The sequence below is a fragment of the Bos mutus genome, chromosome 4, assembly GCF_027580195.1.
Source record: "Bos mutus isolate GX-2022 chromosome 4, NWIPB_WYAK_1.1, whole genome shotgun sequence".
NCBI classification, from domain to species: domain Eukaryota; kingdom Metazoa; phylum Chordata; class Mammalia; order Artiodactyla; family Bovidae; genus Bos; species Bos mutus.
Window position 1 is genome coordinate 42,626,310 of NC_091620.1, and position 24,625 is coordinate 42,650,934.

The following is a 24,625-nucleotide window of genomic DNA, read 5'->3' on the forward strand; positions in this document are numbered from 1 at the left end:
GTCCCTTATTAAGGGGGCTGAAGAGTTGACTCATTGGAAAAGACCCTGATGCTGGGAGGATTGGGGGCAGGAGGAGAAGGGGACGACAGAGGATGAGATGGCTGGATGGCATCACCAACTCGATGGACGTGAGTCTGAGTGAACTCCGGGAGTTGGTGATGGACAGGGAGGCCTGGCGTGCTGCGATTCATGGGGTCGCAAAGAGTCGGACACGACTGAGCGACTGAACTGAACGGAACTGAACTGATAATGCAGGAAAGGTCAGTTTGGCTCCTCTATTTTGGATGCCTACACTAGAATTCTCCAGCACCATCTGTCTTCGGGGCAGGCCCATTACCTTCCTCTTACCGCTCAGAGGGCAGAGGTCTTGTCCAGGTGGGGAGCCCACTTGCTCCATTCCTCTGACATGGGAAAGGCCCAGGCTGAGAGTAATTAATCCCTAGGCCTTCCTAGTGCTGCTTTCCTGAGCCCTGAGATGAGGCATGGCTGGTGGGGGGTGGCGGACTATGGGCCTCAAAGGGCAGGGGCTCTTCATCAGTGACAATGTGACTGGGTGTCCGTGGGGCCAGGGTCTGTGCTAGGGGCTGAGGGGGACAGAGGTGACCAAACCAAGGGAGGTCATCTGTGGTTGAAGTACCCTGAGGCCCTTTCTCCTTCCCCTGGGAGCCCATAACACTTCACGAAGTCAGGCCCTGAGGGGTACCCAGTCACTCTCTTGGCCCTCATTTTGTCCCCTGAGGCCTCCAGAGGGCACAGGGTATGGACTGGGGCCTGAGGACTCAGTTCTAGCCATGGGCAGTGGGGTGTGTGTCAGTGTAGGTGTGTGCATGCCCCACCCTCTCTGGTCCAGAGGGGTGCAAAGGTTCTTGGCAGAGGGAAGACCCCAGGAAGGTATCCTAGGGCTTGAGGCCCATAAGTACTTGGGGTTCTACCCAGAAGTCCCCACTTCTCACCCCCTCACAGAGATGCCTCCACTCACACCCAGCTTTCTCCGAGGGGGTTGCCCCCTGCACCCACTTGCTCCCTCCCCGGTCTCCCATGGCACCGAATCCCACAGCTATCTTTCTCCAGACACCTTCCCAGGCTCCTTTGTGGTCTGGGTTGAGGGTGGGTGCACCTGCTGGGTCCACCCCACTCCCCGCCAGGCTCCCACCTGCCCCCAAGCCTGCTCCCCAGCCCAGCTGGACACCAGGTCTTCTAGGACTGCACCCTTAGGGCAGAAGGAAGAGGATATGCGCTGGGGAGGGGATGCGTCCTAGGGGAAGGACCAGTCAGTGAGGGGAGGCACGTCCTGGGGGGTAGGACGAGTCCTTGGCGGGGCTCGTCATAGGGATGGGAGCGTCCTGAGGGGCAGCACGTCCTGGGAGAGCGCGACCTGCTGGAGGGCACCTGTTGCGGGGAGGGAGGCGCATCCCAGAGGGCGGAGAGCACAGCCTAGGGGCAGGCACCTCCTGGGGGCGGGCTCTTTGCGGCCCCTCCCCGGCCTGGGCTCCGTCCCCGGGCGCCCCCAGCGGGGACGCATCTGCACCGCGCGCCGCCGCTGGACTGTGCGTCACAGCTGGACCGCGCGCGACAGCTGGCCAGCCATGGGGACAAGAGCGCTGCGGCGCCCCTACTTTTTTCCACTACTGCTGCTGCTGCTGCTCTGCGGTAAGGGGGCGCTGAGTCCGGCGCCGGGGCGCCCCGACCTCCTTGGGGGTCGTGGGATCCTCGCGGCCTTTGGCATCCTGCCTCTGCACCTGGCTGCTCCTCCTCCTCAGCACCGACCTGGGCCAGCCCGGCGCGCCGGGCTCTGGAGGCGCGGACCCCAGGATGCTCCAGCTGATGGTGACGGGCCGGGCTTGGAAGGAAGGCGAAGGGTCTCCTGCAGGCTGTGCTTCGGCAGCGGGCTCGGCCAGAGCCCGCTCCTCCCTGCTGTGATGTCTCCGGCCTCGCTGTTCTGGGGCTGGGGACTGGCGGGCGTGTCCATCTCCCTCCTCCCTGTGAGGTAGTGTGCTCCACGTCCGGGGCTCCTGCGTGCACAGCCGGCGCAGGGGTGTGGATGAGAGGAAACCAGAAGTGGGAGTGCTAGATCTTCCCTGCTGTGTCTGTCCTCCGAAGACAGTGTTTCAGTGTGAGTGTGTATGCCTGTGTCTGGAGCAACTGGCTGGAGGGGACAGAGGGCGGCTTTCTGAGGTTTCCCCTCCCAGATCCCTTCTCCACCGAGAAAACACGGGGCTCCTGGGAAGACACATTGCTCACAAACTGGGAATGGATTGAATGAAATGCTTGTTTTGAAAAATCCTTCTAAGGAAATCATCCAAGAACCAGTGATAGGGTACCCGTGTTTGGGGAGGGTTTCCGTGGGAGAGCCTTCCTGAGCCTGGCCAGCTCTGAGAAGGGGAAGCCCTGGCCTGGGGGTCCACAGTCCCCTGGGTCCTTTGGGATGCTCCCTTATTCTCACTGGCCTCAGTTTCCCTGAGTGTAAGATGTAAAATTGGGCTTGTTTGCATTGCCACTGTCAGCTTCGATGACCTGGAATTTGGAAAAAGCTGCTTAGGCCCATTGGCATCTTGAACTCCAGGTTATCTTTCCACTGGTGATGTCTGGGGTGGATAAAGTATGACTTCATTTAATGTTCAGGGGTTAGAGCCGTAGGGTTAGCTGGGTTTTTGTGTTAGAGGAAAGAGTGATTGGTGGCTTCCGGAAGTCAGGAGATCAGGAGCACACTGATACAGGATTTCAGCAAGCTTCAAATGCAAAGCCCTTGGATGAAGTTTTTTTTATTTTAATTTTTTAATTGGAAGATAGTTACTTTAAAATGTGTTGGTTCCTGCCATACAACAACACGAATCCATCATAATTACATGTATATCCCCTCCCTCTCCCCGCTTCCATGCCACCCCTCTAGGTCATCACAGGGCACCAGGCTGGGCTCCCTCTGTTACACAGCAGCTTCCCACTCATTATCTGTTTACACATGGTAGTGTATATGTGTCAGCGCTGCTTTCTCAGTTCGTCCTACCCTCTTCTTCCCCTGCTGTGTACACAAGTCCGTTCTCTACGTCTGGATGGAGATTTTGGTTCTTGTAATGGGAGAAGACTCTGATTCATTATGATGGAAACTGAGGCTCTCCTTGCCCACCTATAGCCTGGAGGTGAGAAGGACCAAAGGCAGGCCCTGTGGAGAAACCTTCCATGTTAATAGCCTTGAGCTCATGTTGGTGTGGTTCTGGGAGCCACCTCATCTTGTCTCATTGGACCCGGTGTCCCTCGCCCACGGAACCTGGGCTCAGGCTCCCCAGCCAGGGTCAGGGTCCAGGTCAGCTCCTCAGCAGACGCAGTCCAGTGCTGGCCTCATCAGAGTGAGGACCTCAGAAACTGACTCCTGACTGAGTCAAGGAGATGCACAGAGAGACAGACCTGCTCATGTGCTCACACTGCTTTGTCATACATGGGACGGGGGCCATATCAGCCCTGGAGGCAGCTGCATCTTGAAGGAGGGTGCCAGGGCTGCTCTGGATGCTGACACCCTGCCATCGCTGAGCTGTCTCTGGGTGGTACAAAGTGGGTACAGGGAGCTGGGCTAGCAAGGGGGCTGTTCCTAGTGATCATCAGGTTCCGCTGAGGACAGGCTCTGAAGGACCCATCAGGGAAGGTGCTTTGAGAATTACAAACCCTAATTCAGAAGCAGGTGCTGCTGTGCAGGGCCCTGGGGTCGTGAGGTCCAGCAGAAGTCCACTCAGCTGGTGCCTGTTACTGATTGGGGCCGAAACTGCACTCAGGTTTGACTGCTCAATGCTCAAAAATCAGTCTTCAAGACACAAGGGTTAGCGGGGGGAAAATGCTTTATTCAGGAAGCCAGCAACCTAGGAAGATGGCAGACCACCCAAATCAACTCCAACTTGCCAACCAAAGGGCAAGAGCTTTTACAATTTTTTTACAATGATTTTATGTTTTTTTAATGTGGACCATTTTAAAAGTCTTTATTGAATTTGTTGACCAACCTAGATAGCATATTAAAAAGCAGAAACATTACTTTGCCACCAAAGGTCCATCTAGTCAAAGCTATGGTTTTTCCAGTAGTCTTGTATGGATGTGAGAGTTGGACCATAAAGAAAGCTGAGTGCAGAAGAACTGAGACTTTTGAACTGTGGTGTTGGAGAAGACTCTTGAGAGTCCCTTGGACTGCAAGGAGATCAAACCAGTCAATCCTAAAGGAAATCAGTCCTGAATATTCATTGGAAGGACTGATGCTGAAGCTGAAGCTCCAGTACTTTGGCCACATGATGTGAAGAGCTGACTCTTTAGAAAAGACCCTGATGCTGGGAAAGATTGAAGGCAGGAGGAGAAGGGGACAACAGAAGATGAGATGGTTGGATGGCATCACCGACTCTATGGACATGAGTTTGAGCAAGCTCTGGGAGTTGGTAATGGACAGGGAAGCCTGGCCTGCTGCAGTCCATGGAGTCACAAAGAGTTGGATACAACTGAGTGACTGAACTGAACTGATTGAATTTGTTACAATATTGCTTCTGTTTTACATTTTGGTTGTTTGGCTTCAAGGCATGTGGGATCTTAGCTCCCTGACCAGGGACCCAACCTGTACCCTCTGCCCTGGAAGGCAAGATCTTAACCACTGGACTGCCAGGGAAGTCCCAGGGCAAGAGCTTTTAAGGGAAAGCTTCAAGGATGTGCAGGTGGGGGCTATGTGCAGAACAGCACTGCTCAAATTGGAGCAGCTTGTATTACGGCTGCAGTTTGATCATCAGGCAGTTAGCTCTTTCTCCGTGGTGGTTTTAGATTCTGTAAGACAACTCAGAAATAGGTATTGGACAGTGTTATCTAAGTTCTTCAGGGAGGAGCTACAGATTCTGAGACTGCTGTAAGGCCTAACTGCTACTTTTGTCACTCCATGTCTACAACCTTTCAGTCATTAATTCTTTTAAAAATATTTATTTCTTTTATTTATTTATTCAGCTGTGCTGGGTCTTAGTTGCAGCATGCAGTCTTTTAGTTGTGGCATGTGAACTTTAGTTGCGACTTGTGGGATCTAGTTCCCCGACAAGGGATGGAACCCAGGTCCCTTGCATTGGGAGCATGGAGTCTTAGCCACTGGACCACCAGGGAAGCCCTACAATGTGTGTTAAATAGGCCACAAACAAGCTCTTTTAAATTAGCGTAAAATTTGAGTTAAATCATATAAATCAGAATGACTTCCACATACCTCAGTATGTGAAAATTTCTTCTATCGTTTTCCCCTTTTGATGGCAAGTCTTTCAGTAGAAAGCATTGATGATAAAAATATTTGTCCCTTGATCATGTTTGCTGCTTGCCCTGGGTCTATCCTCTGCCTTGGTGCTAGTCCTACTTTTCGCTTATATGAAAAGTAGTTATTTTTTCATATAAACAAAAATTTTTTTCAGTTTTTTTTTTCATTTATATGAAAAGCCTAGTTATCCATGTTGGAGGAAAACTAATCAGACATAACAAAGGACTACAAAGGTATGTTGACAGTGGGACCTTTTATAGGTTATGTGTGTGTGTTAAGTTGCCTCAGTCATGTCTGACTCTTTGCAACCCTGTGGACTATTGCCTGCCAGGCTCTCTGTCCATGGGATTCTCCAGACAAGAATACTAGAGTGGGTTGCTGTGCTCTACTCCAGGGGATCTTCCCACCCAGGGATTGAACCCATGTCTTTTATGTCTTCTTCATTGACAGACTGTCCTTTGCCATGAGTGCCACTTGGGAAGCCCTTTATAGGTTACACATCTTATCAGCTATATCCAGTTGTCACACAAATGTTGTACATGCACTAACTTAAAGCAAGCAGTGATACATGTCATGAGTAGTTATACTCTGACAACTTCACTAGGTCAATTTTTCATTTAATGCTCTCCATAAAGTTTAATAAACCAAATAATCTTGATTAGTTTAATATTTCTTTCAGAGATGCTTCAGGGGCCATTTGGAGAACTCAGTTAGCTAGAGAAGGAAACCTAAAATCTCTTATCAAAAACAGCTCAATATTCCAGGAAACATTGCTCTTTTAACAGAGTGAGAAAACCAAACTCCAGTCTTGTATTAGTTTACTTTTGATAATAAAATTCATCTATTTTATTAACTTCAATCTAATCTTATTCAATCCTGACCATGCATAAAACTTTTCTTAAGATTCCTTTTACATAAACCTCCACGATTTCTGTATTCACGTAAGTTTGTCCCTTATCCTTTCCCCATCTAGAAACGATGAGCTCTAGGGCAAATTTTTTTTTCTTTTTTCTTTAACACAACTATCTCCATTCTTTTTTTTTTTTAATTATTTATTTAGCTGTGCCAGGTCTTAGTTGCGACACAGGATCTTTGATCTTTGTCAGGCATGCAAACTCTTAGTTGTGGCATGCGGGATCTTTGTTCCAGCCTGCATATGCTTAGTTGCAGCATATGGGATCTAGTTTCTTGACCAGGGTTTGAACCTTGGCCCCCTGCATTGGGAGTGCGGAGTCTTAGCCATTGGCTACCTAACTTTAGTGTTCTTGCCTGAAGAATTCCATGGACGGAGGAGCCTGGAAGGCTACAGTCTATGGGGTTGCACAGAATCGGACACAACTGACTTATTTTTGGCAGTTTTAATTACATATTTATTATAATTTTCATCCTTAAAAATCCTAATCTCTAGCAAAAACCAAAAGGCAAGTAATTGAACTGTTTGTTATACTAACATTTTCTAATTGACAAACTTATAAACATGTTCTATAACCTCTAAAAACATACATTTTTATAGCTTAATTTCTCTCTTTAAAGTGATACAAACATCTTTAGTTTTTTCTCTCCTAAGAAGACAAAAGATTGCTAGACTTGTATAACAATCAATGTTCCAGTATTTTATCTTAAAAAAAGACCTAGACCTTCAATGGATTTTTATCATTTAACTTAATTTAGCAAAACTTTTAAGTTTCAAGTTACTGAGAATCTAAAAAAATTAAAACATATAATCATTTCTAAAGAGTTCATCTAAAAACTTCTATACCATTTTTCTGTATTTTACTACTTATGACAATATCATCATGGCAAATCAGTTTTTTGTTGATAATTTTTTCAATAGATATAACATGAATTTACTGACTTCAGTAAACCTTTGTACAAGAGAAGTATCATACGTAGTACTGATGACTCTGAAGACATATCTGTATTAATTAACAAATCTTAATACTGGATATTAATTTAATACTTAATATTCTGCAGAGCACATGAACCTGAAATTCATTTTGGTTTAGTTCAGTTCAGTTCAGTCGCTCAGTCGTGTCCGACTCTTTGCGACCCCATGAATCGCAGCACACCAGGCCTCCCTGTTCATCACCAACTCCCGGAGTTCACTCAGACTCACGTCCATCGAGTCAGTGATGCCATCCAGCCATCTCATCCTCTGTCGTCCCCTTCTCCTCTTGCCCCCAATCCATCCCAGCATCAGAGTCTTTTCCAATGAGTCAACTCTTCAGATGAGGTGGCCAAAGTACTGGAGTTTCAGCTTTAGCATCATTCCTTCCAAAGAAATCCCAAGGCTTATCTCCTTCAGAATGGACTGGTTGGATCTCCTTGCATTTTGGTTAGTTTTTGTTGTATTTAGAAATGTTTGATTTGTAAGTGCTCACTTTTCTTTAAGACAGTTAAATAGAGATCATAGATTAATTTTGGTAATTTATAGATTAATTTTGGTAATATTATCCAAAGATAAGACACAATTATGATGTGGCTTCCTGGTGGCTCAGACAGTAAGGAGTCTGCCTGAAGTACAGGAGACCTGGGTTCAATCCCTGGGTTGGGAAGATCCCCTGGAGAAGAGAATGGCAACCCACTCCAATATTCTTGTCTGGAGAATTTCATGGACAGAGGAGCCTGGCAGGCCATGGCTCACCAGTCCATGGGGTCCTAAACTTACTTGCATTTAAAAAACCTTCCCCTGCCCCCCACCTTTTTTTTTTTTCTTTTGGCTTGAAGTTTTACTAATTAACCCAAGGCCTACTGGCTCAGTTTCATGCCTTGCTCTTGACCAAACCGTTGGGTTTGGATATTACTCCTGGGGCGCCTCTCTCTTTGCAGCAGTTGTTCCCCATGATCATAAAACATTTAGTGGCACTTAGTCTCAGCTTTTCCCACTCTAGCAACCTAGAAAGGGCTGTTGTGACTGCCAGTTGGGCTTTCCTGGTGACTTAGCAGTAAAGAATCCGCCTGCAATGCAGGAGCTACAGGACACATGAGTTCGATCTCTGGGTTGGGAAGATCCCCTTGGAGGAGGGCATGGCAACCCACTCCAGTGTCTTGCCTGGGAAATCCCATGGACAGAGGAGCCTGGAGGGCTGCAGTCCATGGGATCCCAGAGAGTCAGACACGACTGAAGCGACTAAGCATGCACGCATGCATGTGACTGTCAGTTGGATTCAGTCAGTTGAGGCCCTGTAACCCTGTGTGGGGACCTAGGAGTGTGGAGTGAAGGATTGCATGTATGGGAAGCTCCTGCCAGTGCCTGGCACACATTCTGTGAACACTTGAGTTTGCTAGCATCTGTGGCTCCCAGGGGCTCACTTACAGCACCACCAGACAGAGTGCCTGTGCCAGTGTGTCTGTGTATAAACACGGCACTGTCACTGTTTTTGTCACTGGTGGGAGTAATGTCCTGCCGTCGAGCCGTCTCCTGTCGCATTGGATTCTGTGCACTCAAGTGGGCCCAGGTGCAGTGCTGGATATCAGGTACCCCAGTGATTGCAAGGAGGTGCTTGGCTCAGAGGTGCCTTGGAGGTCCTCTGATGTCACTATATGGAAACTGAGGTCCAGGATGGGGAAGAACTCGCCAGACCACAAGGGCTGAGGGCAGAACCTTCCAGACACCACAGTGTCCCAGAGCCATACTGGCCACGCCCCGTCACTGCTGAGCCCACCGAGGCCACGGCCTGCTTGCTGCTTGTTTGCCCTGGAGGAGAATGAGAGCTCCTGTTTTTCATTTCCAAATGACTGGCCATAAAAGCCTTTTCTCTCGGAAATGCATCTGTTTGGCTGTTTATCACTTCCCAGAGTCTGAAAGTCCCCTAGACAAAAGAAACACAGTCCTGCCTGCCTTTTCTTTGTTTCCCTGATGGAACCGCTGAAATGGTTTTCTATTCCAAGTTAATTCCTGAGACCTTTACTAATGCAGCTGGTAGCCTGAGTGGGTGGCAGCCATCTACCTTCTTGGTGTTGTCAGGAATCTGCATCTTTACCTCTCTTTTTTTTTTTTTTTTGTTTTTCTTTTTAATTTATTGTTTTACTGAAGGATAATTGCTTTATAGAATTTTGTTGTTTTCTCTCAAACATGAATCAGACATAGGTATACATATATCCTCTCCCTTTTGAACCTCCCTCCCATTTCTCTTCCCATCCCACTGCTCTAGGTTGATATGGAGCCCCTGTTTGAGTTTCCTGAGACACACAGCAAATTCCCGTTGGCTATCTATTTTACATATGGTAATATAAGTTTCCATGTTACTCTTTCCATACATCTCACCCTCTCCTCCCCTCTCCCCATGCCCATAAGTCTATTCTCTATGTCTGTTTCTCCACTGCTGCCCTGTAAATAAGTTCTTCAGTACCATTCTTCTAGATTCCATATATGTGTATTAGAATATGATATTTATCTTTCTCTTTCTGACTCACTTCACTCTGTATAATAGGTTCTAGGTTCATCCACCGCATCAGAACTGACTAAAATGCGTTCCTTTTTATGGCTGAGTAATATTTCGTTGTGTATATGTACCACAACTTCTTTATCCACTCAACTGTTGATGGACATCTAGGTTGCTTCCATGTTCTAGCTATTGTAAAAAGTGCTGCAATGAACAATGGGATACATGTGCCTTTTTCAATTTTGGTTTCCTCAGGGTATATGTCTAGGAGTGGGATTGCTGGGTCATACGGTGATTTTATTCCTAGTTTTTTTAAGGACTCCCCATACTGTCTTCCATAGTGGCTGTATCAATTTACATTCCATCAACAGTGCAAGAGTGTTCCCTTTTCTCCACAGCCTCTCCAGCATTTATTGTTTGTAGACTTTTTGATGAGGGCCATTCTGCCTGGTGTGAGGTGATTGTAGTTTTGATTTGCATTTCTCTAATAATGAGCGATGTTGACCATCTTTTCATGTGTTTGTTAGCCATCTGTATGTCTTCTTTGGAGAAATGTCTGTTTAGGTCTTTTTTCCACTTTTCGATTGGGTTTTTTGTTTTTCTGGCGTTGAGTTGTATGAACTGCTTGTATATTTTGGAAATTAATCCTTTGTCAATTGTTTCATTTGCTATTATTTTCTCCCATTCTGAAGGTTGTCTTTTCACCTTGCTTATAGTTTCCTTTGCTGTGCAAAAGCTTTTAAGTTTAATCAGGTCCCACTTGTTTGCTTTTGTTTTTATTTCCATTACTCTAGGAGGTGGGTCATAGAGGATCTTGCTTTGATTTATGTCATCAAGTGCTCTGCCTATGTTTTCCTCTAAGAGTTTTATAGATTCTGCTCTTACATTTAAGTCTTTAATCCATTTTGAGTTTATCTTTGTGTGTGGTGTTAGGAAGTGTTCTAATTTCATTCTTTTACATGTAGCTGTCCAGTTTTCCCAGCACCATTTATTGAAGAGGCTGTCTTTTCCCATTGTATATTCTTGCCTCCTTTGTCAAAAATAAGGTACCCATAGGTACATGGGTTTATCTCTGGGCTTTCTATCTTGGTCCATTGATCTATATTTCTGTTTTTGTGCCAGTACCATACTGTCTTGATGACTGTAGCTTTGTAGTATAAATTGAAGTCAGGAAGTTTGATTCCTCCAGCTCCATTCTTCTTTCTCAAGACTGCTTTGGCTATTTGGGATCTTTTGTGTTTCCATGTGAATTGTGAAATTTTTGTTCTATTTCTGTGAAAAATGCCATTGGTAATTTGATAAGGATTGCATTGAATCTGGTAGATTGCATTTGATAGTATATTCATTTTCACAATATTGATTCTTCCTACCCAAGAACATGGAATATATCTCCATCTGTTTATGTCATCTTTGATTTCTTTCATTAGTGTCATAATTTTCTGTGTACAGTTCTTTTGTCTCCTTAGGTAAGTTTATTCCTAGATATTTAATTCTTTTTGTTGCAGTGGTGAATGGGATTGATTCCTTAATTTCTCTTTTTGATTTTTCATTATTAGTATATAGAAATGCAAGTGATTTCTGTGTATTGATTTTGTATCCTGTAACTTTGCTAAATTCACTGATTAGCACTAGTAATTTTCTGATACTGTCTTTAGGGTTTTCTATGTACAGTATCATGTCATCTGCAAACAGTGAGAGCTTTACTTCTTTTCCAATCTAGATTCCTTTTATTTCTCTTTCTTCTCTGATTGCTATAGCTAGGATTTCCAGAACTATGTTGAATAATAGTGGTGAAAGTGGACAACCTTGTCTTGTTCCTGATCTTAGGGGAATGCTTTCGGTTTTTCACCATTGAGAATGTTTGCTATAGGCTTATCATATACGGCCTTTACTATGTTGAGGTAGGTTCCTTCTATGGCCATTTTTTGAAGAGTTTTAATCATAAATGGGTGCTGAATTTTGTCAAAGGCTTTTTCTGCATCTATTGAGATTATCATATGATTTTTATCTTTCAGTTTGTTAATACGGTGTATCACATTGATTGATTTTCATATATTAAAGAATCCTTGCATTCCTGGAATAAACCCAACTTGATCATGGTGTATGAGCTTTTTTATGTGTTGCTAAAATTTTGTTGAGGATTTTTGCATCTAAATTCATCAGTGATATTGGCCTGTAGTTTTCTTTTTTTGTGTTGTCTTTGTCTTGTTTTGGTATCAGGGTGATGGTGGCCTCATAGAATGAGTTTGGAAGTGTTCCTTCCTCTGCAATTTTTTGAAAGAGTTTTACAAGAATAGGCATTAGCTCTTCTCTAAATGTTTGATAGAATTCTCCTGTGAAGCCATCTGGTCCTGGGCTTTTGTTTTTTGGGAGATTTTTGATCACAGCTTCAATTTTAGTGGTTGTAATTGGGTTATTCATAATTTCTATTTCTTCCTGGTTCAGTCTTGGAAGATTGAACTTTTCTAAGAATCTGTTTATTTCTTCCAGGTTATCCATTTTATTGTCATATAGTTGTTCATAATAGTCTCTTATAATCCTTTGTATTTCTGCATTGTCTGTTGTAACCTCTCCTTTTTCATTTCTAATTTTGTTGATTTGTTCTTCTCTCTTTTTTTCTTGATGGGTCTGGCTAAAGGTTTGTAATTTTGTTTATCTTCTCAAAGAGCCAGGTTTTAGTTTTATTAATCTTTGCTATTGTTTCTCTCATTTCTTTTTATTTATTTCTGCTCGGATCTTTATGACTTCTTTCCTTCTACTAAGTTTGGGGTTTTTTTGTTCTTCTTTTTCCAATTGTTTTAGGTGTAAAGTTAGGTTGTCTAGTTGATGTTTTTCGTGTTTCTTGAGGTAGGATTGTATTGCTATAAACTTCACTCTTAGAACTGCTTTTGCTGCATCCCATAGGTTTTGAGTTGTCATGTTTTCATTGTAATTTATTTCTAGTGATTTTTTAATTTATATTTTGCTTTATTCAGTAACTTGTTGGTTATTTAGAAATGTGTTGTTTAATCTCCATGTGTTTGTGTTTCTTACGGTTTTTTTCTTGTAATTGATATCTAGTCTCATAGCATTGTGGTCAGAGAAGATGCTTGATACGATTTCAATTTTCTTAAATTTACTGAGGTTTGATTTGTGACCCAAGATATGATCTATCCTGGAGAATGTTCCACGTGCACTTGAGAAGAAGGTGTATTCTTCTGCATTTGGATGGAATGTCCTGAAGATATCAATAAGATCCATCTCATCTAATGCATCATTTAAGACTTGTGTTTCCTTGTTAATTTTCTGTTTTGATGATTTGTGCATTGGTGTGAGTGGGGGTGTTAAAGTCTCCTACTATTATTGTGTTACTGTCAATTTCTCCTTTTATGTCTGTTGGTGTTTGTCTTATTGAGGTGCTCCTATATTGGGTGCATAGATATTTATAATTGTTATGTCTTCGTCTTGGATTGATCCCTTGATCATTATGTAGTGTCCTTCCTTATTTCTCGTAATATTCTTTATTTTAAGGTCTATTTTGTCCAATATAAGGATTGCTACTCCAGCTTTATTTTGCTTCCCATTTTCATGGAATATATTTTCCCATCCTTTCACTTTCAGTCTATATGTGTCTTTAGGTCTGAAGTGGGTTTCTTGTAGACATCATATATATGGGTCTTGTTTTTGCATACATTCAGCCAGTCTGTGCCTTTTGGTTGGAGCATTTAATCCATTTACATTTAAAGTAATTATTGATATATATCTTCCTATCACCATTTTCTTAATTGTTTGGGATTGATTTTGTAGATCTTTGTTCTTCTCTTGTATTTCTTGACTATATAAGTCCCTTTTACATTTGTTGTAAAGCTAGTTTGGTGGTACTGAATTCTCTTCACTTTTGCTTGTCTGAAAAGCTTTTATTTCTCCATCAATTTTAAATGAGATCCTTGCCAGGTACAGTAATCTTGGTTGTAGATTTTTCCCTTTCAGTACTTTAAATATACCCTTCTGGCTTGGAGAGTTTCTGCTGAAAGATCAGCTGTTAAGAATATGGGATTTCCCTTGTATGTTACTTGTTGCTTCTTCCTTGCTGCTTTTAATATTCTTTCTTTGTGTTTAGTCTTTGTTATCTTGATTAGTATGTGTCTTGGCATGTTTCTCCTTGGGTTTATCCTGTATGGGACTCTTTGTGCCTCTTGGACTTGATTGACTATTTCCTTTTCCATGTTGGGGAAATTTCCAACTATAATCTCTTCAAAAAATTTCTCATACCCTTTCTTTTTCTCTTCTTCTTCTGGGACCCCTATAATTCGAATGTTGGTGCTTTTGATATTGTCTCAGTTGTCTTTGAGACTAGCCTCAGTTCTTTTCATTCTTTTTACTTTATTCTGCTCTTCAGAAGTTATTTCCACCATTTTATCTTCCAGCTCTCTGATTCGTTCTTCTGCTTCAGATATTCTGCTATTAATTCCTTCTAGAGTATTTTTAATTTCAGTAATTGTGTTGTTTGTCTCTGTGTGTTTATTCCTTAATTCTTCTAGGTCTTTGTTAATTGATTCTTGCATTTTCTCCATTTTGTTTTCAAGGTTTTTGATCATCTTTACTATCATTATTCTGAATTCTTTTTCAGGGAGTTTGCCTATTTCCTCTTCATTTATTTGGACTTCAGTGTTTCTAGTTTGTTCCTTCATTTGTATAGTATTTATCTGCCTTTTCATTATTTATTTTTTTTAATATTGTGTTTGAGATCTCCTTTTCCCAGGCTTCAAGGTTAAATTCTTTTTTCCTTTTGGTTTCTGCCCTCCCAAGGTTGGTGCAGTGGTTTGTGTGAGCTTGTATAAGGTGAGATTTGTGCTGAGTTTTTGTTTGTTTGTTTGTTTTTTCTCTGATGGGCAAGGCTGAGTGAAGTGGTGATCCTGTCTGCTGATGACTGGGTTTGTATTTTTGCTTTGTTTGTTTAGATGAGGCATCCTGCACTGTGTGCTACTGGTGGTTGGTGATGTGGGGCTTATATTCAAGTGGTTTCCTTTGTGTGAGTTCTCACTATTTGATACTTCCTAGGGTTAGTTCTCTGGTAGTCTAGGGTCTTGGAGTCAGTGCTCCCACTCCAAAGGCTCAGGACTTGATCTCTAAAATTCAGTGAAGAAACAGCATGAACTTTCCAAAACCATCTATTTTCTTTTCTTTGAAACGGCAGTCAATTCTGGCATTTAAAGACTTTCCAAGTGTTTCGTTCAGGGACTTGTAAATCTCACTTATCTTCTCACAGGCAAACCTCAAGCTCACCAAAGAGAAAAGTTTTACTTCCAAGTCCCAGTCTTGGTACCACTGAGCCCAGCCCCACATCCCTCTTCTCTCCTTGGTGTTGGACTTTAGACAGATACCTCACTACCTCCCATTCCGGTACCAGAAACTTTACCTCAGTCTTATAATGCTGGATGGATTGTTGGGTTTTGCTGGGAGTTCCTTAAGCCTGTGCGTCAGAAATGGTGCTCTACTTAACTGTCCCTCCATCCCCTCATGGAGGTCACTTGACAGGTGTCCCATGGTGCCTGTCCTGTGCATCCTCATAGCACACTGCCCACTCCCACCATGGGCAGGAGAAGTTATCCCAGGAAACTCGCCTCAGGATGTCACGTGGTCCTTGATGGCATATCCTCAACCTGCTCTGGCCAGGCCCCTGCCATGTTGGTGTGTGGCGATCCTGGGACATATGGAGATTCTGGTCTATGAGGAATCAGAAAGGGAGAGGAGGAAGGAGTTCCAAGAGGGAGGATGTGCAGGGGGAAGGAGGAGAATGAGATGGAGGAGGAGGAAGCACTGAACTGGGTCTCAGTGATCTGACAGGTGGTGGCTGGGTTAGGCTGAGGAGGTCCAGATCATCCAGGTCCGTGGATCCAGGTCCAGCTGGGTTTTGATGGTGGTCCAGGGGGTCTAGATGGCCCGGTCTAGTTGGGCTGCAGCTGGGAGGAGTGGCAGTACCAGTAGGGGCAAACCACAGTATGAGCCCTGCCTGGCTCGTGCCCATGGGTGGAGGGTGGCACTCAGGAGACCCATGTAGGATACCCTGCAGAGACTGTCAGCCAGACCCAGGAATGGGCACATGGCTGGATGTGGAGGACATTAAGTGGACTGGAGCCTGTGTTGGGCTATCAATGAGCTGCAAGGAAAAACTGCCTGTGCAACAGGGCGGCTGGGGGTGGGGTGGGGGAATGGAGCACAGGTGGCCTTCTCAGCTGCCTCCACATAGCCCGAGAGCCTGTGCCTCCCAGAGTCACTAACTCCAGGCCTGCACGGCCTGGAGCCAGGGCTGCATGTGGGTTTGGCCCCCCACCCTGTTACTGAGCAAGTGGTCACAGCGACCCTGTCTTTTTGGGCTGTTGCGGGCTCAGCAAGTTGGACCACACTTAGGACAGGGCACTCAGTGGACATTGGTCAGTACTGAAGCTGAGGGAAGCCTGGCAAGGGGCAGCCAGGCCAGCGTTCATTTCCAGAAGGGGAAACTGAGGCTTAGAGAGTAGAGTGAGTGCATCTGGTCTGGGAATAGAGTCATGGTGAACATGAGGGGCTTTTCGACCACTTCTGACTCCTCAGCTCTCCCATTGTCTCTTAACTCTGCAGAGTGTGGGCAGGGCCTCTCAGCACCAGGAACTTGTCAGAGATTAGCATCTTGGTGCTGGAGGCCTACTGGCTCAGAATCTTCATTGCACAAGATCTCCGTGCCTGTATGCATGTAATTGTGAGCTTTCCCTGCTTGTTTGCAGCTCTGGCAGTACATTGGAATCACACAGGGGTGGGTTTTTTTTTTGTTCGTTTGTTTTTTTTTAACAAATACGAATGTTTGGTCCCAATCTCAGAGTCACCCTTGCCATGGGCCAGGGCTGTGGCCTCAGGGACTGTGGATGTACAGCCAAGTCAGACACCTTTGTTCCACCTCACGTGGTCATCCTGAGAGACTGAGTGCTGAGAGGGGCTGGGAGGGAGGCCCCTAGCCCCAGAGATCTCCAGGTGGGCTCGGGTATGGTGGTCTGTACCAGCCTCAGAGGGGAATGGCTTTGTTCTGCCTTCAGAAGAATTGTATTACAATAGATTGCTTCCATCAAGGACTTCAGATTCGAGAGCTGTGTTAAAATAGAACTGGATCGACAGGCTGGGAGCACATAATCCAGACCTGCTACAGCCTGGGAAGGGGGCTAGGTGGCTGGGGGTCCAGGCAGAGTGGTGTGTGGGTGGGGCAGTTGTGGCCAGATGGAGACAAGTTGAAAAAGATGCATGACTATTAACTAGTGAAAACACCCAGAATCAGTACCACTCTCTTTTATAGAGGAGGAGACACAGGCCCAGCAAGGTGAAGGGTCTGTCCAGAGTCACACAGCAAACCAGTGACTCCAAGGGGGTGGGGCTGGGCATCTGGTGGTGGTGGTTAACTTCAGAAGGGTACCCTCTTCCTGCAGAGATGGCAAGGCTCCTCTTTGAGGGGTGTCAGCTTCTGGCTTGGCTGCTGCCTGCCTGGGACCCCATGATGTGAAGGTTCTGAGGCTCAGGGTGGGTTCAGTGGGGGAGTGTGAAGTTTGAAAACCCACCTCTGCCTTCTGTTAGGCTTTAGATAAACTGGGAAGGCCTGAACACCTGCACTAGTCTGCCTTTGGGTCCAGCCTCCAACGTCACTTCTTCCCCTTTCATCCAACTACTGTTAATGAATTGAGTCTTTAATTATTATGGAAAGACTCATCTCTAGTGATACTCTTGGCTCTGAAATATACTTTGTCCAGTATTAATGTAGCCACTCCACCTTTCTTTTGATTAGTGGTAGCATGGCATATCGGAGAAGGCGATGGCACCCCACTCCAGTACTCTTGCCTGGAAAAATCCCATGGATGGAGGAGCCTGGTGGGCTGCAGTCCATGGGGTCGCGAAGAGTCAGACACGACTGAGCGAATTCACTTTCACTTTTCACTTTCACGCATTGGAGAAGGAAATGGCAACCCACTCCAGTGTTCTTGCCTGGAGACTCCCAGGGACGGGGAAGCCTGGTGGGCTGCCGTCTATGGGGTCGCACAGTCATACACGACTGAAGTAACTTAGCAGCAGCAGCAGCATGGCATATTGTTCCCCACCTTTTACTCTGAATCTATTTGAGTCATTTTAAGGTAGGGTACGTATAAATAGCCTGTGATTGGATTTTTGATTTTGCCTTTTGATTTCATCTAATAATCCTTGTTTCAGTTTTTGAATTTTGGCTATGCCCTGTGGCATGTGGCATGTGGATCTTAGCTCCCTGACTAGGGGTCAAACCTGCACCCCCTGGAGTCGAAGCTTGGAGTCTTAACCACTGGACTGCCAAGAAAGTCCTAACAATTTTTATTTCTCTATTGAGGTGCTAAGACCATTTACTTTCAATGGGATAATTTATTGATATGGTTAGTTTTAAATCTACCATGGTACCATCAGTTCGTGCCCCCACTTCTCTCTTTTTCTGCCTTTTTTTAGACTTTGTATTTTTTTTCCACTTTTTTATTTCTCCTTCTTCTTCCCCTTCACTAATTGGCAGTAATTATTATTGATTACTTTAGTGGTTGCTTTAGGATTTGTAGTATCTTTAACTTATCACAGTCTAAGTGATATTATATCAATTCATGTATAGAATAAGAACCTTCCAAACCTTTCATTCCTTCCCCTACCCCCCTCCGTCCACCTTGGCTGTGCCGCATGACTTGTGGGATCTTAGTTCCCCAACCAGGGATTGAACCCAGGTCCTGGCAGGGAAAGCACTGGGTCCTAACCACTGGACCACCAGGGAATTCCCCTTTTTCCTATTTTTAAATGAGTCATTGCTCTTGTTTAATAGCCATAAGAGTTCTTTATATATTTTAGACACAAACCCTGTATCAGAGATATGATTTTCATATATTTGCTTTCATTCTGTGGGATGCCTTCACTCTTTCGATGGTATCTTTTGAAGCACAAAAGTCTAAAAATTTGATATAGTTCAATTTCTATATTTTTCTTTTGTTTGTATTTTTAGTGCCATATGAGAAGTCTTCATCTTATACAAGGACACAGTGACTTTCTCCTATATATTTATTCTATTTAAATATTTTATTTGTTTATTTTTGGCTCTGTTGGGTCTTTGTTGCTTCATGCAGGCTTTCTCTAGTTGCAGAGAGCAATGAGAGCCACTCTCTAGTTGCAACATGCGGACTTCTCATTGCAGTGGCTTCTCTTGTTGCAGACCATGGGCTCTAGGTGCTTGGGCTTCAGTAGTTGTGGTGTATGGACTTATTTGCCCCCGTGACGTGTGGATCTTCCCAGACCAGAGATTGAACCCATGTCCCCAGCATTGGCAGGTAGATTCTTAACCACTGGACCACCAGGGGAGTCCTCTCCTATATTTTATCCCACTGGAACCCATCTTCCCTCAGCCTCTCCACTCCCAAGACCCCCATCTCTCTGCATGCTGCCCTCCCTTGCCTGCTTCTTTCCATGCCTCACTAGAGGACTTCTTTCTATGACCCCTCTGGGTCCTGTCTTGGTGACATCTCAATGTGGGTTCCGTTTTCTGCACTGGCTTCAACCTTCTTGAGTTACATGGAGGCCAAGGTGATGGAAGAAGACCCCAGGGGGCAGACCTTGAGGGGCATCAGCACGAACCTTCAAGGGTCATGACAGCACCTAGCCTTCCTAATGATGCTCACAACTCTCTCCTCTCTAGGGGAGTCTCCCCCGGTGGGTGGCTGCAATGAGAAGCGTATGTTGGCCATGCTGCCCCGCTGTGGCAAGACCTTCGCCGAAAAGATGAAGAAGGTAGAGGTCTGGAAGTGGTGCAACCTCTCGGAGTTCATCGTGTGAGTGTCCCTGCCCATGCCCTGCCCTTGCCCTGCCCACAGCGCCTGTGCTCCTCAAGTTCCGAGGTTCATTCCAAGCCTCCCAGCCCCTCACTCCCCTCACTGACCACACAGGCTGCTCCAAATTGAACACTCCAGGTTGTGCATCCCCCACTCTTCTGAGTGTGGTCATTTCTCTAGGAACCACCGACACCCACTCCCCTTCCTGAATGTGGTTGGTGCCCTGCCCTGGGGTGCCTGCCTCTCTTCATGGTCCATGCTGGGTGGAGTTGTCATTTTGGGTTTTCTTCACAGCACCAGCCAGGGCTGGGTGGGTAGTCAGGACCATTGGACCACAGAGAAACTGAGTCCCATTGGTTTCTACCTGGTGTGGTGGGGGCCCCACCACAGAGGGCCCGACTTTCTAGAAGCTTCTGAGATATTTTTCATCTCCTGTGATCACACCCAGCATCAGGTGTCTAGGTACACCTTTCACTTCCTCGGAAATCACTGATGGCCTGTGCCTACCTTCCCCCACTTCTCACTTAGAAGTCTCTGTCTGGCACAGTACTGGTGGCTGCTGCATTCAATCTGTCCTGTGGGCCATGCCTGCCTGGGACCCCTGGATTTCTATCAGTTGCATCAGCCCTTTCCACCCCAAGACCCTGGCTCCTGTGCTGTCTGTTCCCAGTGGTTGTTCTATGGGCTTCCATGGCCATCTCCCTAGGGGACAGTGGCTCCTTGTGGGCACATCCACAGCCCCCTCGTGGACTCCACACATAGCTGTTCACTGAACCAAATGGAACACAATTTCTGTGTCTGCTGGGAAAGGGGAGGGGGATGTTCAGGAAGGGCCTTGGCCAGGCTTCTTATTGTCCTTGGAACCTGAATGCCAAGCCCAGAGTGGACACACAGGGGTGGAGGTTTAGGGAGGAGGTGTGAGTTTCCTGTCCTGGGCTTCTGTCACCTGCTAAAGCCTCAGTGAGATTAAACAGACATCCAGCCCCAGGGCTGGAGAACAGTAGAGGGGTCAGCCCGGAGGGGGTCTTGGAGGAGAGAGGGGCCGATGTCTACTGGACTAGGGAAAAGTTTGCTGGCGGAAGAGGGAACCTGCCAGGGGCAGTTTGCCTGCCTTCTGGGTTCCACATCCCAACTTTCCCCTCTGGCCCATGGCTGTGTTTTTGCTCATTGTGAGAGCACCCCCAGGGGCTGGAGGGAGGGTGCTCTGGGAGACAGACTGAAGGGAGGGCATGGAAAGGGGTGACCAGAGTAGCTTGGGAAGAACAGAGCTTGTCGTGACCCTGGTTCCATGATGTCACACAAATGGCAGCTTCCTTGGGAAGAACACCGTGATTTTATCTCCAGTTTGAACGCAGGCTGATGAGTTAACAGCACCTGGGACTGTGTGTGGAAAGGCGTGCATCCCTGCCTCATCTGCCTCCCCAGCCCTGGGAACGGCGGGGTGCTGGCTGTGGGGGTGGCCTCCTGCAACTGTTGCCTCGTGCCTGAGCGCCTGACCTTTGCTGTCTTTTATTGTAACAACATTTTCTGTCACAATAAGGAGTCAGTTCCCAGTGATCTTGAGAAGGAGCAAGCGTGGGTAGTCTGCCCAAACCCTAGCCTTTGGGACTCACCTGTGACCTCACTGAGAACCTACTATATGCCAGGCACTTACCAGAAGTGTATTCACAGCACTTAATTTGGTCTTTTCACCAAGGTGGGGGCTTTCACCTAATAAGGTCCATTACCTTATTGGGCTGAGAATTATGAACCCCATTTACAGGTGGAGAAACTGAGGCTCATGGAGGCTAAGCAATGTGGGCAAAGTCAGGAAGATGGTCAGCCAAGCTGAGATGGGAAGATATCGGTTCCACATCCTGAGCCCTAAGCTGCTATCTCGTGCTGTTTTCTGTGCATGGGGGTCACACGGGCCTCAAATCACCCTCCGCCTCCTGCTTCTTGTACCTTGGCTCAGTTGCTCTGAGCTCTGGGGCAGGTGGGGGCTCTGCAGGTGTCGGGTTAGAAGCTCTGGGGTGGCAGGCCACTCATAGGGCCCAGTGGGAGGGGTGGGTCTTGGGGGTGATGGTTTGCCTGAGGACCTGGTTAGTGAGGCGACCCAGAGCCTGGACCCATCCCAAGGACCACATCAGGGCTCTGCACATGGATTCCAGGCTGTAGCCTTTGTTTCCTGCTCTCTTTTGCCTTGTGCGGCTCTTCCTTGCCTGCGTTACCTGAGGGGTGTGGGCAGATGTGTGCCTGACCAACCAGCCAAATGTTTGGGCTGGGAAACCGGTTGCCCCAGGGCCACCAGGAGGGGTGGCGAAGGGTCTGGCTGAATGGATCCGCTGCCCTGTTTCCCACTGCCTTTCCAGGCAGAGATAAGGTTGTGTACAGGAAGCTCCTGCAGGAAGCGGATCCTTCCTGTTGCTCAGGCCACCCTTCCTGGGTCAGTACCGGAAGGAGGAGTGTGGTTGCAAAGCCTCGTTCCCACAGGGAGCTGAGGCAGGAACCCCTTCCTGCCCCAAGCCTGTCCTGTGTGAAGCACTTTGCCAGGTGGGCAGTGGTCGGAGCTGGCACACTGAGGCAGATATTCAACCAGTCTTCTGACCAGAGCATCTTGAACAATGGCTCCAGTCTAGGTCAGCAGCCCCAGAGGCCAGTAATCCTCGGTCAGTGGGCTTTGGGGTTGAATTCTGGGGACTGCTAGTGGTAACACTTGGTTGGCCACATGGACCATCAGGAGCCTGGCTGTTTGATGGATGTGGCTCCTCATTCGCGGCTTGCTAAGTGCCTTTCCAGGTTTGGTCAACACAGACAGGAAGACCCTGGGCAGAGGGGGTCCCATGTCCTGTCAGGTGAGGGCTGAAGAAGGTAACTTTGGAGAGGAAGACAGGTTGGGGCTGGGCTCACGGGTGGGATGCCCCCCCCACCTCCCCGCACCACCCAGTCAGGTAAATGAAGGCAGGTTAACTTGACTGGGAGGCAGCCGGCCCTTGGCCTCAGGGAGATTTCTTCCCCTGCTGCTGCTAAGTCACTTCAGTCGTGTCCGACTCTGTGTGACCCCATAGACGGCAGCCCACCAGGCTCCCCCGTCCCTGGGATTTTCCAGGCAAGAACACTGGAGTGGGTTGCCATTTCCTTCTCCAATGCATGAAAGTGAAAAGTGAAAGTGAAGTCGCTTAGTCATGTCCGACTTTTAGCGACCCCATGGGAGGCCTATGTAGTGGTCCTAGGTGAGAAGGGCCTTGCAGGTCAAGGGGCTGTGACCTTTGGCCTTGGAGAAAGAGCCCAGCCTCAGAGTGTCCTCTGGGAAGACCTGGGGGTGCTGGCACCCTGGGGGCTGAGTCCAGACCTGGGGTGTTGGGAATTCCTTTCCTTGTAGGGAGGAGGTGACAGTGTGGATGACCACGATGAGGGCAGGGATGATGTACGAGATGCAGACGGGGGCATGGGGTATATTTTGGGGAGTTTATGGCCTCAGAGTTTCTTGCAGGGTATGGGGCCACCACGCAAAAGAACCTCAGGGCAAGGACACCAGGGGGATGGATACTGCCAGACCAGCAGGCCCAAGAGAGATTGTAGCATGAGGCCACTGTTCCCATGTGGCCTGGGGCCATGCTGAGAACCGGTGACCACACAGCACTGCCTCCCACTTTCCTGTAAGTCAGGGCCAAAGTTAGAAGGGGTGGGGGAGCTGAATGGTCAAACTCTCTGCTTTCATAGGTACTACGAGAGCTTCACCAACTGCACGGAGGTGGAGACCAACGTGGTGGGTTGCTACTGGCCCAACCCCTTGGCTGAGAGCTTCATCGCCAGCGTCCATAGGCAGTTCTTCCAAAACTGCTCGGTGGACAGGCAAGACTGGGAGGACCCCCCAGACGAAATTCTTATCCCGCTGATCACCGTGCCCGTCCTGCTGACCATCGCCATGACTGGTGTGGTGGTGTGGCGCAGCAAACACACTGAACAGGTGTTGTGAGGGCCTGGTGAGCCCGAGGGGCCATGCCTGGAGAGATGGAAGAAAGTTCTGCAGGGCTGATTGAGCTGGTGCTTCAGCTGCCCCCGAACCTTGCCCCGGTGGTCTTGGGCTGGTGATAGAGAAAACGTGCTGTGGCTGGAGCTTGTGTGCTGGGCACAGATCACCGCTGCTTCACCTGCGCTGTCCCAGGCTGGGCTGGGGCCTCTGGTGTTCCCAGTACCAAGTCCCTTAGGGTCCTGCCCTGGCCTGACCTTGACCCCACTTCCCAACTGACTCTACCCCTGACCCCGTCTCCCACTCTGACCCCACCCCTGGTCCTGGCCCCACCTCCTACTCTGACTCCACCCCCAGCCTTGGTCCCACCTCCTATTCTGATTCCACCTCCTACTCTGACCCCACCTCCTATTCTGACTCCACCTCCCACTCTGACTCCACCCCAGCCCTGACCCTACCTCCTACTCTGATACCACCCCCAGCCTTGGCCCTACCACAGTGTCTCTGCTCTGAAAAGGTGTGCCTATTCCCACCCCACTCCAGTACTCTTGCCTGGAAAATTCCATGGACGGAGGAGCCTGGTCGGCTTCAGTCCAGGCGGTCGCAAAGAGTCGGACACGACTGAGTGACTTCACTTTCTTTCATTCCCACCTGTCTGGGGGTGGGGCAGTAAAGAGTGTGGGAGGGGGCTTTTGTGGGTCCTCGCTTTGCAGGCCTTGAGTCCTCTTGATGGGGAGCCCACTTAGAGAGAATCTGGAAGACAGAATTGAACTGGGAGCTCCAAGGAACCACAGGATAGCTTGCGACGTCCGGTCTGTGGCCGCAGCTGGTGTGGGCCTCCTTGGTAATGGACCCCTCTGTGAGCAAGGCCTCGGAGTAGGGGCCTTGTGCGCTCTACTGGCTGAGCTCTGTCTGCTGTGCCTTTGCTTTCTGTGAGTAAAGAGACATGCTACTTCTGGGGTTTCCAGTTTTATTTCAGGGAATTCACAGAGACTCTGCCCGGCCTCTTAGAACTGGCAAGTCCCCCAGGCTCATTTTACAGACGGAGTGATTGAGGCTCCAGGAGGTCAGAGGTCAGAGCAGCAAAGAGAGCCTCAAACCAGGGGAGTGTGGGCAGGTGGGAGGGATCCGCTATCCAGCTCTCAGAGGTTTTGTGCTTCCCACTGGCTCCCTGCGCTTTGAGGATGGAGGGGAGACTTCATCTTTCCGGCAT

At 47.4% G+C, this 24,625-nt stretch overlaps 1 protein-coding gene across 1 annotated transcript; it reads left to right on the forward strand.

The window, feature by feature from the left end:
* Nucleotides 1–1,351: 1,351 nt before the first annotated feature.
* Nucleotides 1,352–24,368, forward strand: RAMP3 (receptor activity modifying protein 3). The gene is made up of 4 exons (XM_070369410.1): nucleotides 1,352–1,650; nucleotides 9,406–9,478; nucleotides 19,328–19,460; nucleotides 23,163–24,368. Exons 2-4 carry the CDS (start codon nucleotides 9,412–9,414, stop codon nucleotides 23,416–23,418), a joined length of 456 nt encoding a protein of 151 aa, XP_070225511.1. The 5' UTR covers nucleotides 1,352–1,650; nucleotides 9,406–9,411; the 3' UTR covers nucleotides 23,419–24,368.
* The last annotated feature ends 257 nt before the right edge of the window (nucleotides 24,369–24,625 follow it).